Below are 16,065 nucleotides of genomic sequence, written 5' to 3'. Positions count from 1 at the left end.
CTCTGGCAAAAATACTACATACTAATGAAGAAAATTCAAAGTTCTTATGAACACGAGCAACTATAGAATGCTACAGCAACCTCCTTATTGTAGCGTTATTTTTCATATGACTTTTATTTTTGCAATATGGCTAAAAAAAATCACTGAAAACCGGAAGTTCTGAAATAGTGATGCTTGTGGAACACGCGCGTAGTAGAAGGACACGGATGGAGATTCCTGATCACAAACAAGGTATGTTCTTGTTGCTGGTTGAATATAATCGTACTGTTTCTTAGTAACCACCAATAATAATTGCAGATGAATGTACGTCTTTCTGATGAATGGGTTGATCAAAAAAGTGTTGATTATTGTTAGTTCAATGACATAATGCACAATTTAGCTAGCTTCTAGCATTGTTAGCTAGTAGGGCGCGATTTCAATTCATGTTAGTAGTTAGCTAGCTGTGTACTGTATCTACTACGACTTCCGTGAAGCATCCACACTTGTATTGTTTCCTTGATTTAAATCGACTAAAATAGCTGATGTTAGTTCAGCTGTCTGTTCAACTTGGTTGGTTAGTTAGTTGCTAGCCCACACTGGCTTAATGGAAGTAACAACAAACTAGCAAGTCAGTGACTAGTAAGCTAACTTAACGTTATACAGTTGCTAACTAGTGACTGCTTTCAAGTTGTAGTAAGCTAATGTTATCCTTGGCTTGAATCCAGTCCACTGCAAACAGTGTTCATAGTCAAAAGGTTGGCCATCAAGTTAGCTAGTTATTGATGTCTATATGGTTGGAACTTGCAGAGAAATCCTTGCAGATGTCAATGCACTTAGCTAAGCATTACAGCATTGACTGTGTCAGATGGAACTCATAATGTCTGCTTAGATGTTGACTAAATTCATTTGTGAACCTATAGCTAGCTACACACAGGTAACTGCCAAAATAAAGGAAACACTTGAGGAAATGAGCGATACAAAGTATATTGAAATCAGGTGCTTCCACACAGGTGTGGTTGGTTCCTGAATTAATTAAGCAATTAACATTACATCATGTTTAGGGTCATGTATAAAAATGCCCAGTTGCCCATTATTTTGGCTACCATGGCTATAAGAAGAGATCTGTGACTTTGAAAGAGGAGACTCAAAGGAGCATAGGGGGTTTAAAGTGTGTGTGTCTGTCTCAGTCACCAGATCTCAACTGAACACTAATGGGAGATTCTGGAGCGGCGCAAGAGACATCATTTTCCACCTCCAACAAAACACCAAATTCTAGAATTTATTGTGGAAGAATGGTGTCGCATCCCTCGAATAGAGTTCCAAGACACTTGTAGAATCTATGCCAAGGCGCATAGAAGCTGTTCTGGTGGCTCTTTGTGGCGCAACGCCCTATTAAAACACTTTATGTTGGTTAGTCCCCTGTAGATCAGTTGGTAGAGCATGGCGCTTGCAACGCCAGGGTTGTGGGTTCGTTTCCCACGGGGGGCCAGTATGAAAATGTATGCACTCACTAACTGTAAGTCGCTCTGGATAAGAGTGTCTGCTAAATGACTAAAATGTAATGTAAAATGTGTCGCCTTTATTTTGGCAGTTACCTGTACCTTTCAAGTTTAATATTGTTCTCTTCATTGCATAGATATCAATTGTGTCAGAAGATGAGTTCGCATCAATATTCACGACCGGGAATACCTCCTGGTATGGGAAAAAAACAGATTCCTGGAGGAAACACTGCAATGGTGTCTAGTAGTCAACCAAACACAATAGGTAATATCATGCAACCTGCTGAACTAACTCGCAGCAAAACTATCTCGCTTTGTATCACAACTATTTGCAGTGGTTAGTAAGTGTGGGAAAGCATTGGTCAGTCAAGTCTGCTGCATAACAATGGTTAGTACTCCAACTCTTTGTACCACAGGTGGGGCAGACGATAGCAGCCGTGACCCTCACCCAGACCACAGTCCCTATGACCGCCCAAGCGGTGGTGGTGGAGCACCGAGCTTCAAAGACGACAAGCAGGAGACAGTGGTGGTCCGGCCTTACCCCCAAGCCCAGGTCCACGGCCCCCCCCAGGGTCACCACCCAACACTACCTCAGCACCTGCCCCTCCAGCAGGGCATGCCCGTCACAGTGTCAGCCCCTCCACCACACATCCCCCAAGGCCTTCCTCTGGCCTTCGCTGAAGGACCCATAAAGGTATGGATGAGGGAGCTCAGAGTTCTGTCTGCTGCATTAGCCCTCAACCTACCTGATCTCATCTTTCACCTTTTCTTAGGTGCAGTCATCTCTGAAGTCGCCCATGCCCAGTCGAGTGATTGCCCCAGCACCAGCCAACATCTCCCTGCCACCCAAGGTGCCAAGCCACGTCACTGTAACATTGGAGAGCACTGTGCCTCCGACCCCTGGCATCCCTGTAGCAACTATCAGTGGCCAACAGGTAAGGACTGGTGTTGTTTACAGTTGTAATATACCCTATAAATAATATACCCTATTTAGGTCTACCCAATGTGATGACGTGATGAAAATTGTGGTTCCAAATCTATAATGCTTTGTGTCCATGGGCGTGGCGTTTCCAGGGCAACCCCAGTAACCTGCACCATCATGTGCAGATCATTCGCAGCAACGGCCCGCCCCTGCAGCTCGGCACCCCCCAGCACACCTTTACCTCCCATCTACCCAGAGGTCAGTTGCGTAGCCCATAGCAGATAGAAACTTTTATAATTCGGAAAATGGTCAAGGTGCTTACCATGACAAAAGAAAGTACACCATAGTGGTTGGTTCATATTTTAACCCACTCTAGGTCCTCAGCAGAAACATCCTAAGCACAGACATGTCTAACTGTTGTTCATGTGTGTTTCCAGGAGCTGCTGCAGCTGCTGTGATGTCCAGTTCCAAAGGACCCACCGTACTGAGACCTGTTACAGGTCCTGGTAGTGGTACTGGCCCACCTACTGTCCAGCACATCATCCACCAGCCTATCCAGTCCCGGCCAATAGTAACAACGTCCACTGCTGTGTTGCCCACGGTGGTTGCCCCGGTAACGGCCACCAGGCCTCAGTCCCCAGTGGTTAGCTCAGCCACGCACTCCGCAGAGATGGTTCATGGGTACGACATGCTCAAAGCATTAACTTTGAACTGTTTTTTTACTGTTTTATTTTGTAACATATAAACTCAGCAAAAAAAGAAACGACCCTGTCTTTCAAAGATAATTCTTAAAAATCCAAATAATTTCACAGATCTTCATTGTAAAGGGTTTAAACACTGTTTTTTACATTACATTTTAGTCATTTAGCAGACGCTCTTATCCAGAGCGACTTACAGTTAGTGAATATATATATATTTTTTTTATACTGGCCCCCTGTGGGAATCGAACCCGCAACCCTGGCGTTGCAAACGCCATGCTCTATCAACTGAGCTACATCCCTGCCGGCCATTCCCTCCCCTACCCTGGACGACGCTGGGTCAATTGTGCGCCGCCCATGAGTCTCCCGGTCGCGGCCGGCTGCGACAGAGCCTGGATTCGAACCAGGATCTCTAGTGGCAAAGTTAGCACTGCGATGCTTGTTCAATGAACCATAAATAATGAATGAACATACACCTGTGGAACGGTTGTTAAGACACTAACACCAAAAGAAAGATGCCCAGGGTCCCTGCTCATCTGCGTGAACGTGCCTTAGGCATGCTGCAAGGGGGCATGAGGACTGCAGATGTGGCCAGGGCAATACATTGCAATGTCCGTACTGTGAGACGCCTAAGACAGCGCTACAGGGAGACAGGACGGACAGCTGATGGTCCTCGCAGTGGCAGACCACGTGTAACAACACCTGCACAGTATCGGTACATCCGAACATCACACCTGCGGGACAGGGCGGCAGGTAGCTTAGTGGGTAAGAGCGTTGTGCCAGTAACCGAAAGGTTGCTGGTTCTAATCCCCGAGCCGACTAGGTGAAAAATCTGTCGATGTGCCCTTGAGCAAGGCACTTAACCCTAATTGCTCCTGTAAGTCGCTCTGGATAAGAGCGTCTGCTAAATGACTAAAATGTAAAATGTAATGTAAATGCAACAACAACTGAGTTACACCAGGAACGCACAATCCCTCCATCAGTGCTCAGACTGTCCGCAATAGGCTGAGAGAGGCTGGACTGAGGGCTTGTAGGCCTGTTGTAAGGCAGGTCCTCACCATACATCACCGGCAACAACGTCGCCTATGGGCACAAACCCACCGTCGCTGGCCCAGACAGGACTGGCAAAAAGTGCTCTTCACTGACGAGTCACGGTTTTGTCTCACCAGGGGTGATGGTCAGATTTGCGTTTATCGTCGAAGGAATGAGCGTTACACCGAGGCCTGTACTCTGGAGCGGGATGGATTTGGAGGTGGAGTGTCCGTCATGGTCTGGGGCGGTGTGTCACAGCATCATCGGACTGAGCTTGTTGTCATTGCAGGCAATCTCAACGCTGTACGTTACAGGGAAGACATCCTCCTCCCTCATGTGGTACCCTTCCTGCAGGCTCATCCTGACATGACCCTCCAGCATGACAATGCCACCAGCCATACTGCTAGTTCTGTGCGCGATTTCCTGCAAGACAGGAATGTCAGTGTTCTGCCATGGCCAGCGAAGAGCCCGGATCTCAATTCCATTGAGCACGTCTGGGACCTGTTGGATCGGAGGGCTAGGGCCATTCCCCCCCAGAAATGTCTGGGAACTTGCTGGTGCCTTGGTGGAAGAGTGGGGTAAAATCTCACAGCAAGAACTGGCAAATCTGGTGCAGTCCATGAGGAGGAGATGCACTGCAGTACTTAATGCAGCTGGTGGCCACACCAGATACTGACTGTTACTTTTGACCCCCCCTTTGTTCAGGGACACATTATTCCATTTATGTTAGTCACATGTCTGTGGAAGTTGTTCAGTTTATGTCTCAGTTGTTGAATCTTGTTATGTTCATAAAAATATTTCCACATGTTAAGTTTGCTGAAAATAAACGCACTTGACAGTGAGATGACGTTTCTTTTTTTGCTAAGTTTATAATGTATATGCCATTTAGCAGATGCTTTATTCTAACCGACTTGGTCATGAGTGCATACATCAGTCTTTTTAAATGTTTTATGTCCGGGTGGTCCCAGTAATCAAACCCACTATCCTGGCATTGCAAGCGCCATGCTCTACCAACTAAGCTCCACGTTTTGTAAATGTATCAAGATAGTTAATTCTTTGGAGCCCAATGCTATTCCAGCTATTGCAAGTGTATGTAAGATCAGCTATTGCAGGTGTATGTAAAACCAATGTTAACCCTCCTCTTGCTGTCTTCCATCAGGCGTCCAGGGCTGACCATTCACCCCCCTCCAGCCACTCTGAGCATCCAGCGTCCTCCCCAATCTCGGGAGACCCCCACACGCATCACCCTGCCCTCTCACCCTGCCATTGGGGGTCAGAAACCCCAGCTGTACAACACCATGGCACAGAAGTCCATATTCAGCAATGTGACTCCTGTCGCTGCAGCAACTGTTGCCCCCATATTAGCCACCAATACTGCTCCATCGCCTAGCACTACGGGTATGATGCTACTGTTGTGATAGAGATAGGTCTAACTCATCTATTTTCATTTCAGCATCATTCAAGTTTTAATGTCACGTGCACAAGTACAGTAAAATGCCTTTCTTGCAAGCTCCAAACCCAACAATGTAGTAATCAGTATCAATGTAGTACTAAAAATAACATTAGGTAGAACAAAAACACACGAGGAATAGAAATAAGAACACAAGAAAGTAAAAAGCTATATACATGATCAGTTCCAATACCATATTTACAATGTGCAAAGATACTGGAGTGATAGAGGTAGATATGTATAGGGGTAAGGTGACTAGGCATCAGATATATGATAAACAAGAGTAGCAGCAGTGTAAATTATGATTGTATGTGAGTGCTTGTGTGTAGAGTCAGTATAAATGTGTGCATGTTATTTGTGTGTCGGTGTGTGTGTGTAGAGTCCTGTGAGTGTGCATAGATCAGTGCAAAAATACAAGGGTCAACTCAGTCCGTGTAGCCATTCTGTTAGCTATTCAGCAGTCTTATGGCTTGGGGATAGAAGCTGTTCAGGAGCCTGTTGGTGTCAGACTTAATGCACCGATACGGCTTGCTGTGCAAACGCATAGGGAACAGTTATCAAGACTAAATGTCTCCTTTATTCTGTTTTAATGGTGTAATAACCACATTATCAGGCTCAGGACCCCACCCCAACAGTAACATCGTCACCATGGCGATGCCCTCTCATTCCTCCCACGCCACAGCAGTCACCACGTCCAACATCCCTGTGGGTAAGTATCTCAATCATTAATGTTGGAGTCAAAGGCACCAGGCTACTCTCTGGAGTAACATACTCCACATTTCATGTCATGTTTACTTATCTAATAAGTAATTGATATGAGTAGAGAGGCTATTAAAAACAGTGACACATTAAATTATCAACTGCCGAATTGATAGCACCAGTCCCTAAGGAGTGGTTTTATGTTGTGAAATGAAAATTGCACCCCACTAATTGTAACCCATTCCACCTCCACCCTCTTCAGCTAAAGTGGTTCCCCAGCCGATAGCCCACACCTCGCCCAGGATCCAGCCGGAGTACCCTGGAGAGAGGGGCAACCTGATCCCCATCACCATGGAGGCCCGCAGTGACAACAGGTCAGAGACGGGGTCGGATTTATTTTTCTTTTGGGTTGATGATAATACATGCATCAACAAGATGAGTATCTGATCCCAGAGGATAGCACATTAAAACACTTAGATGGTGCTTGATTGTCCTGGGCTTCATATCAAATGGCTTCTTCTCCTTATTTCTGCTGTACTTGGATTACATTTCTGGTTGGTAGTTGAAAGTTGAAAATGTTATGAAAACTTAAGCTTTATGTTTTTTATCTTATTTATTTGGTATGCATTTCCCCCCACAGGCAATCAGTGCCAGTGCAGTTCCAGTACTTCCTGCCTACCTATCCTTCTTCGTCGTACCCTCTGACACACACCTACACCCCCATCACCAGCTCTGTGTCCACCATCCGACAGTACCCAGGTACCACTCACCTCTCCCAATTTAAATCACTGCTTCCATATGACTCTGTAACCAATCAGATATTTGGAATTATCAGGGTGTGACTAATAATGCTATATAATGATGATGGTGATAATGGTGATGATAATGCTAGATGTTGATAATAGTCTCGATGGTGATAATGCTAGATAATGCTAATAATGCTAGATAATGCAAAGTACTGAACCAACTCTCACTTCAATCAAGACAAATTATCATTTTGTATTATTAAATCACTAGTTTCTAGTTCTTGCTTCCCAAGCCAGAGTCCGACCCAATTGTGAGCTAGTTTAATCTGTCTCTAAACAAGTCTCCAACCCTGTGTGTCAACCCCAACCCCTCATCTCTGTTTCCTGTCACCCCTACAGTAACCCCTCAGGCCCCCAGTGGCACGGCCATGCAGACCCAGACCAGTGTGGGCGTAGCGTCGGCGGTGCACCTCAACCCCATGCAGCTGATGACGGTGGACCGCATCGCTCAGATCAACACGCAGAACATCCAGCCCGCTGCCATGGCCACGCAGGGCATCCAGTCAACCACCATCAGCGCCCAGGGCCTGCATGCCGCCACCGGTCAGATCACTGCGCAAAACATCCAACCAGCGCCCATCAACCAACAGCAGCCAGCCAATGACAACAAGACCTCAGGTGAGTTGGTGAACAAAGCTGTTTAAGTTTTGAGTTTGTGTCTGGTCTGAGATTGACATATTATGAATAGAATACATATCAGATTCTATTCTACAGATTTCGTCCACTTTCTTGTCTAAAGTTCTCATGATATTCATTTGTTATTTCAAAATAATTTAGTCATCTGTTTGAGAGAGGAAAAAACACGGTAATGTGACACACAATCCAGAGAAAGGTAAGTATGCTAAGATCAACATTGTTCTTTCTACTTAGTTGTGTTAGCAGACGGCTCCACTCTGGTAGCCAACCCCATTGGCCAGACGTTCGGCAGCGGTCACCCTCCCACCTCCGTGGGGCAGACACACCCACAGAACACTGGGCCTGGTGCTCCCACCCTAGTGTCCTCCCCCCGGCCTAGCATCCTACGCAAGAAGCCTGCCAACGAAGGGTGAGTTTAGAAAACCCCTCTGGATGCTACTACTCACAAATCCTGGTCCTGGGGAGCTACAGGGTGTGTATGTTTTTGTTCCAGCCCAGCACTAACCTGTTTCTGTTTGCCCTATAAAGGTCTGCTGTGAGGAAGAACCTGATCCCAGAGGCCATCAGGCCTGCATCAGGGTAGGACATCACAGCACCTTGTTAGTAGGCCCTGATCAGAGTAGATGCTGATTACACACGCTGGTATCCTCAGTACATGCTGATTACACACGCTGGTATCCTCAGTACATGCTGATTACACACGCTGGTATCCTCAGTAGATGCTGATTACACACGCTGGTATCCTCAGTACATGCTGATTACACACGCTGGTATCCTCAGTACATGCTGATTACACACGCTGGTATCCTCAGTACATGCTGATTACACACGCTGGTATCGTTTAACTACATCTTGTAGTTAAGAATTACCTTTTAAAATGATTGTGTGGTTAATATTTTTCCTGTTCACCCAGTATGAAGCACAAGCCTGATCTCCACGTGTCCCTGGCTCCACCGTTGACGTCGTCGTCCATGGAAGCGCTGCCCAGCCATCAGATCAATGAGCAGCAGCAGCAGCACCCCAGAGCCCCGCCACACCAGCACCCCTCTCAGCCAATCCAGACCCTCCTCTCAGTGTCCGCACCCCCACACTCCCAGCCTGGCCCCGCCATGTCTGCCGTTACTCCACCAATCTCGTCTATGGCCAATGTGGTGGTTCCGCCTACACAGGCAGCGGCCAGTAGCACAGCGGCATGTGGAATAAGCTCCGCCCTCCCTGAGATCAAGATAAAGCAGGAAGTGGAGCCTATGGATTCCTCCAAAGCAGGTTTGTTTGAATAGAAAAATGTATTTGTCACCTCCAAAACCTATATCGTCTGTAAAACTTTTTTTTATTGGTGTCCTATTGCTGATATACAGTAGGATCGGTTTACCTTTTAAATCATAATGAATAAGGTGGCGGGCCTGATCCTAGATCATTATTCCTAGTCTGAGACACTTTGTGAATACGGGCCCTGAACATCTCTTCCTTCCTGGCCCCTCCTCTCCCTCCAGGTCCCCCTATGCCCCATGGCGGCACCCCCATGTTGTCCATGATGCCCGGTGGGGACGGGATCCCCGGGGCCTCCCCCAGGAAGAAGCCCCGGAAGCAGCAGCACGTCATCTCCACGGAGGAGAGCGAGATGATGGAGACCAACAGCACAGACGAGGAGAAGGTCCTGGTCAGACCACACAGCATGAGGCCTGAGAAACGCAAGTCGCCCCCCAAGGAGTACATAGGTAAGGGAACATCCCTTTTGGGTGTGTGAGCGATTTATTCAAGTGAACGGTAAACTAGCCTCAGTAACTTGGAAAGGGGCTCAAGTTAACTGCAGTCTTCCATAATGTTTATTGCATTCTCCTTATTTTCAGACAATAAATCATAATTGGCTAGAGTCTACTCCGGTTGTGCATGTCATGTCTAAAGATTCACTAGTCTGTAAGGACAAGACTTGTACAAGAACAGCCATATTAACCCCGTGAGTGACCACTGTGTTTCTCTGCCCTGCAGATGAGGAGGGTGTGCGTTATGTCCCCACCCGTGCTCGCCCCCCGGTCACCCTTCTCCGCCACTACAGGAACCCCTGGAAGGCTGCCTACCACCACTTCCAGAGATACAGTGACATCCGGGTCAAAGGTCAGACCGTCTTTATTATTGATAACATTCAATGATAACTGTATTTATAAAGAATTTTCATACATTCTGGGTTCTAAGAGCTTGTTGTGGCACTGAAATGTGCTTCTTGTGGGACTGAATTGCGCTTCTTGTGGGACTGAAAAGTGCTTATTGTGGACTGAAATGGAGGCTTTTTGACGTTGAACTGTTTATTCATTGTTTTGTTTGGACAATCTAAATGACACAACAATTATTACAACATCACACAAGGTTATTATTCTCACCAGAGTGCATACATAGGAAAACATTTAGCATACACACAAACCAAGAGGACTTCTTTCTATTGTGCTATGTGCACTGTGAAGCAAAACCGAAAGGAATTATTAGTATGCTATGAAAGCAAATGTGTCATTTGTTGGCATCACATCATTGTTAGAACTTTTCATTAGCAACGCTAGTGGGAGAAAAACACCAGTTCATTCCACTGTTCTGTTTTAGTAGTCTCCAGCGTTGGTTGCTAGCAATTGACCAGTCACTTTCAAAGCACAAATATTGTATGACTAGGGTCTAGAGATTTTCCTAACCACTTGACCTGACCAGGAAAAACTCCTGGCCCTAATTATAGTTAAATATTTTAATGGTGTGTGTTGTTGAAGGTATTACTGTATTATTACAGGGATTTTTCTGCCTATATAATCCTTGGGCGGGCCACCTAAATGTTTTTTCTCGGGTCGCCAAGTCCAAACAGTGGTAAAAATATTTTTTATATATTTCTACATTTTCGGGATGGAAAAACGCTTTCAGTGTAAACTTAAACGACTAAAACCAGATATAAAGGATGTAGAAAAGATAATGGACCTATATATCTTTAAATAATATAATCCTTGAGAACTAACAATCACCAAAATAAAAGCTAGACAGTCAGGGAGAATTGAAAATTCCAAAAACAATGATTTTATCAGCATTGATTTTGTTATTATGTTTGAGCAAAAGAACACCACAAGCCATGGCAAAATGCATAGAATTGCAGGAAACTAGCTTTAAAACTGCAAAAAAAATTCTCAGCTCCATGGGGAAATTTATAGAATTGTAGGAAATTGGCTTAAATGCTAAAATGTCTACACCGCCAAGATGGGGGGCCTCTAAAATGTTATTTAAAAGATCCCGCACTGACGCCCCTTTTTGATCCAGAAAAATACCTGTATTATATTATAATATGGCTTAATGGTGTGTTGTTGAAGGTAATACTGTATGATTATATTAGAATATGCCTTAACCCTATCAGTCCCGAGCCCCAAGCAAAAATCGGATTTTCATTTATCTGACTTTCATTTATGTGGATGTCCAGCCCTTCTATTTAGCTTCACAATTAAGTGTTTTACCATTTTATTTTCAGGATAACCAGGGCTACAAGTAGAACACAAAACAATTTGACAAACCGTTGCATTCATGAATTGTATTGACAAATGTCAATAAGAAAAATATCTGCCAAAGCCAAAACCTGATTTCAAAATTAATTTATATGAATGCTGTAAGTACAGAAATTGTTTGCTCACTGGAAAATCCAACTAGTCCGTGACAACTGTTTGGAGTTTGTGACAGCACCTGTGAGCTTATTACAGTATTATAGACACTATGTCCTGGGATTTCCTACAATCTTCAATGTAGAAGAACCCCTTACCTTCTAATGGCTCTTGTGTGGCTTGTGAGCGTCATAGAGCAAAACATGTTACATGTTCTTGAGTCTTTTCATAAATAGCTTTTTAATAGTTCGTAGCTCAAACCATTCAGGGATGTCTCAAACACCATTCTAGCTCAGCCCCTGTTATCTACGGATGCAGAAGAACTGGACGAATCCAATGGTACAACACGGAAGTCTGTAGCTCATTGGGTTAATGGTGTGGGACTCATTGGGTTAATGGTGTGGGACTCATTGGGTTATTGGTGTGTTGTCATGGTTTCAGAGGAGAAGAAGGGCACCCTGCAGGACGTAGCCAATCAGAAGGGGGTGGTGTGCAGAGCCCAGGGCTGGAAGATGCACTTGTGTGCTGCACAGCTCATGCAGCTGGTGAGAAACACTTCCCTTTTACGTGCAGTATGCTGAATTTTAAGCACGACGAAAAGAGAACCTAAGAGTTATGAAAATGGAGCGAAAAGGGGTGACTCTTGAAAATGTTATCCAAGTGGATCTCATTGTCTCACTGATGGTGCTTCATGGCAACGCGTCACGTTATATGATGTAGCTGTCAGAAGACAATGAAGGGGCTCTATATATCTAAATCTTCTTATACAAGATACAGTAACTGTCCTCCCGATTAGCAGTCAGTAGTGACATCAGTCATGTTGTCTCCCCTCTCTATCCCCAGACTAATCTGGAGCATGATGTGTACAGCCGCCTCACTACCCTCCAAGAGGGCCTGATCCCAAAGAAGAAGGCCGGGTCAGATGATGACCTGCACCGTATCAACGAGCTCATACAGGTCAGAGGTCATACACGCAACAACACAAAGGAAATCCATGCACTTCTGCTGCTCATGGGGAGACCCAGAGTTTTCCCAGACCGCTTGACTTGACCAGGAAAAACTCTAGGCCTTAGTTATAACCTACAAACCAAACAGGTTTTTCTCATCACTATCTGACTGAGCACAAGTTTAATCACAATATCTAAGAACTCACTATTCCCATAAACACTGCTACTACACTCTGATTAAAACCAGGCATGCCGCCCTGTAGCAGTATTTGGTCTCATTTTTTAATCAATTCCACAGGCAGGTGTATATAATTTCTGAGGGCTCAATGGAAATTCTACCTGTGCCTTTGTTATGAATGTCAGTCAGCCATCTTGAATTGTCTCTCCCTCCCCTCCCCCAGGGTAACATGCAGCGCTGTAAGCTGGTGATGGACCAGATCACTGAGGCTAGAGATGCCATGATGAAGGTGCTGGACCACAAGGAGAAAGTCATGAAGCTAATCAACAAGAACGGCGGAGCGAAGAAAGTCAACAAGCTGAAGCGCAAGGACAAAGCCTAGAACAGAGGGGGGAGGGGGGGGGCAAAGGCTAACCACCTGTACCCTTGTCTTTCTGAGAACGGCTCTAGTCTACACCCCTCACTGATATGACCATGGACCACTGGTAGATTTGAGTCAGTATGGTGTCTGGGGTTACTCGTTAGGTGTGCGCAACCGTCCGACTACGCTTGACCTAGAACTGATAACCAAGTGGTCGGCAGAAGGAACCGATTAGGAACAGACACGCTTCCACTACGTCCAAGGGAGGAGCTTGTCAAAGGACAGGAATGTACAAGTATTAAGCCCGTATCAGGACGTTGGTATGTTCTCAGTTGTTGATTGGATGGTTGGCAGAATTATTATGATTTCGATTGGTTGAAGGATGGTCTAGCGGGGATGCCGTGTCTGTTCAATTGATACCCTGGAACATTGTGTGATCAATATGGGTTGTTTATTAAACTATCATCAAGTACTTATTGTGTAATAAATGTGTAAATCAGTAGTGTATTTATCCATACTTCACTCCTGAAAAATCACAAGTATGCTACCAAGTTCAGTCATTGGAAATGTCACTACAGTCCAAGGAAAGAGTGTTGTATATCACAGTATTCAATAGATCTTGGGACGAATATATGTCAAATACTTTGCCATGTGCTTGTTTTAACTTTGAGTTAGATGTCTGGCAAACTAAATCAAGTACAGCTTAAGTATTTGACCCCAGGCTAAATGTATTCTCTAGTAAATACAGATTGTAAAAGAAAGTGCAACTGTCATTTGGGAGTAAAATGTTTAAGGGGTGCCTTTTTGACTACACTGTCTATAAACCCAATCAAACTCCTATCGGGACAATGTACTTTCTGGGGCGTAAGCTTGGAATGTTGAATAAGTCTTATTTTGGTTTTTTGGGTAAACGGAAAGATACTAAAACTGCAAGTGTTTATTCTTGTCAGTCTGACATTTCAAATGAAGAAATAGCAGAGAGTAGTTTTCCATCACATTATGTGGAACAATACAAGCTCTGTGCTCTGTGCTGTTCAGTGCCTTGTTTAGGTGCCTCAGTTGTCCGAGTTAACTTCTTAGGTTTAGGTCCCCGTTTCGAAAGCGCTGATGTTTCTACCGCATGGCACATTTAAATCTCCTCAATCATGCAGTATGATGCCTCTGATGGTGGTTGACTCCATGAGTCTACATAAAAGTAAAATCAAGATCTGTTGTCCTCATAGTCACTACATGTCTATTGCTGTTCTAATTCTAAGTATCTAATCATGCAAAAATATTGCTGGACAGTCAATGAGGAGTGTCTCGTTATAAAGTTATTTGCTGAAGAACACAAGTTATTTAAGGGTGAGTGGATGTTTTTCAAAACACCCTTACGAAAAAAAGATTGCAGTCTGAGTGCAGTATAACTGCAGTATTGCTCCAAAATACCACAGTAGACTGCAGTTTCAAAACTGCAATCTTTTTTTGTACGGGCAATATGAACTGTGAATATATTAGTATACCCACTCATCAAAAGCGATGCCATTATTTGCACTCCCGACACCATTGTGGGGTATGGTAGTTGATTACATCAAGGTCAGCTGTAGCTTCTGAACACGATTCTCAGTGGCAGGAAGGTTATTTTGTGTGCATTTTTTAAAAGCCATCTTGTTGATGCTGTATAGTATCAACTAAATCAAGTTTTGAGTATAAAATTTGGATTAAAAACGGTATGAAACGAGCTGAAATTGTCTACATAGGCCCATATTGTGCATATACACACAATGTATCTATACATTCTTTAATGTTTTATGTGTAAAAAATAAAGTAGATTTAGTTTTCTTTGATTATATGCACTTCATTTTAATTTGACCAAGCAGGTTTGTTTGTGTGTTTTTCATGTAGCTGAATGTGTATTACATGCAGTTGGGTCTAGATTCTTACTTTCTGTTTGTGTTTCTTTTGCCATTCCCAATCACTGCAATAAAGACACTTTGTACTAAGCATATGGCATGTTATATTTGCAGTACCAGTATGCAGAAATGGGAATCCATTTTGTAACGACATATATTTGCACACTGGACGAACAGTTAAGGCCTAGATTCAATCAGATCAAGCGTTAATTGGCGATAGCCGACACCCGCATAGCTGATGTTTTGGCGGTGTCGGAGGAGTAACTGCGTTGGAGCTCTCAAATCGGTGAGCAGCTGCTCTTGATCATTGTTACGAAGCCACATCTGTCCCACTCGCGTTAGACGTTCAGAACGAGAAAGTGTGTATATATAGAAATAATTATGCTCAAAATCATTAAACAAAATTAGGATTTCTATCAGCCTAATCAAGGTGTAGATTACATCTCACATTCCAGTGTTCGAAACTTGTATACAAAGCTGCATGGGATTTCTCTTAATGTGATTCCGTGCAGCCAATGGTAATGTCTGCTTTAGGTAGGGTGGCAGGTAGCTTAGTGGTTAAGAGCGTTGTGCCAGTAACCGAAAGGTCGCTGGTTCTAATCCCCGAGCCGACTAGGTGAAAAATCTGTTGATGTGCCCTTGAGCAAGGCACTTAACCCTAATTGCTCCTGTAAGTCGCTCTGGATAAGAGCGTCTGCTAAATGACTAAAATGTATAATGCCAGGAGCTGCTTGTGGATTTGACAGCTCTAACACAGTTCCACCTCTGACACTGCCAAAACAACCGCTATGCTGAAGTTGGCTAAAGCAGATCTGATTGAATAGAGCCCTAAGTTACAAGGGTGTAAGATGGGTGTAAGATCAGACACTCACTCACCTTGTAGTTCCTACATTTATCTATGTATTACTGGCCCAGGGGGTCTGAGAAAGTACATACAGATGTACATAGACACACATTTGTTGAAGGTATGGCTCACACCATGTCACATTGGTCGTTAGAATATAATATAGCTAACCAGGAGGGCAAATCGGGCGTGCAAGGTCCAAGGGGTTTTAAACATTAATCTAACAATTTGTATTAGCCACAGTTGGCTTTACTTAAAAACGATTCAACTATTAATTTACAGTTGACACATAATGCTCAAACATAAAAAAGCTCAGACCCTGCATTCTACCAACCTGGTTTGCTCACCTCCATCAAATATTATTGGTTGTATTTGCAGAAAGCTCAATTCCAAATTATTCACTCCACCCTTTACCCTATCCCTTGACACCTCATATATTTCTGATAAAGGATGGATAAAGGATGGATGGTTAAAGAGTTTCAAGATAAACAGGATAATAAACTTA

General features: G+C 44.2%; 1 protein-coding gene across 2 annotated transcripts; it reads left to right on the top strand.

Moving 5' to 3' along the window:
- Nucleotides 1-172: 172 nt before the first annotated feature.
- On the top strand, nucleotides 173-14,807 carry LOC311146871 (histone deacetylase complex subunit SAP130-like). Of its 2 annotated transcripts, none has more exons than XM_084183486.1 (19): nucleotides 173-231; nucleotides 1,616-1,743; nucleotides 1,895-2,172; nucleotides 2,252-2,413; nucleotides 2,553-2,658; nucleotides 2,838-3,081; nucleotides 5,290-5,528; nucleotides 6,194-6,289; nucleotides 6,542-6,653; nucleotides 6,920-7,038; nucleotides 7,425-7,703; nucleotides 7,956-8,130; nucleotides 8,250-8,300; nucleotides 8,635-8,987; nucleotides 9,215-9,439; nucleotides 9,711-9,836; nucleotides 11,780-11,883; nucleotides 12,182-12,295; nucleotides 12,687-14,807. In XM_084183486.1, the coding sequence occupies exons 2-19, from the start codon at nucleotides 1,635-1,637 to the stop codon at nucleotides 12,843-12,845; spliced, it is 3,051 nt and encodes a 1,016-aa protein (XP_084039612.1). In that variant the 5' UTR covers nucleotides 173-231; nucleotides 1,616-1,634; the 3' UTR covers nucleotides 12,846-14,807. The 2 variants fall into 2 exon arrangements, with proteins under 2 accessions (XP_084039612.1, XP_084039613.1); XM_084183487.1 differs by having other exon boundaries at nucleotides 177-231; nucleotides 2,258-2,413.
- The last annotated feature ends 1,258 nt before the right edge of the window (nucleotides 14,808-16,065 follow it).

This window comes from Coregonus lavaretus (assembly GCF_964263955.1).
Source record: "Coregonus lavaretus genome assembly, chromosome: 19".
Classification (NCBI taxonomy): domain Eukaryota; kingdom Metazoa; phylum Chordata; class Actinopteri; order Salmoniformes; family Salmonidae; genus Coregonus; species Coregonus lavaretus.
This window is presented reverse-complemented; position numbering and strand designations above follow the sequence as displayed.

Coding starts and splice junctions, on each gene's coding strand:
- LOC311146871 (XM_084183486.1), top strand. CDS start 1,635: ATGAGTTCGCATCAATATTCACGACCGGGAATACCTCCTGGTATGGGA. Junction 5,529..6,193: donor TCCATCGCCTAGCACTACGG/GTATGATGCTAC, acceptor CCACATTATCAG/GCTCAGGACCCCACCCCAAC. Junction 8,988..9,214: donor TATGGATTCCTCCAAAGCAG/GTTTGTTTGAAT, acceptor CTCTCCCTCCAG/GTCCCCCTATGCCCCATGGC.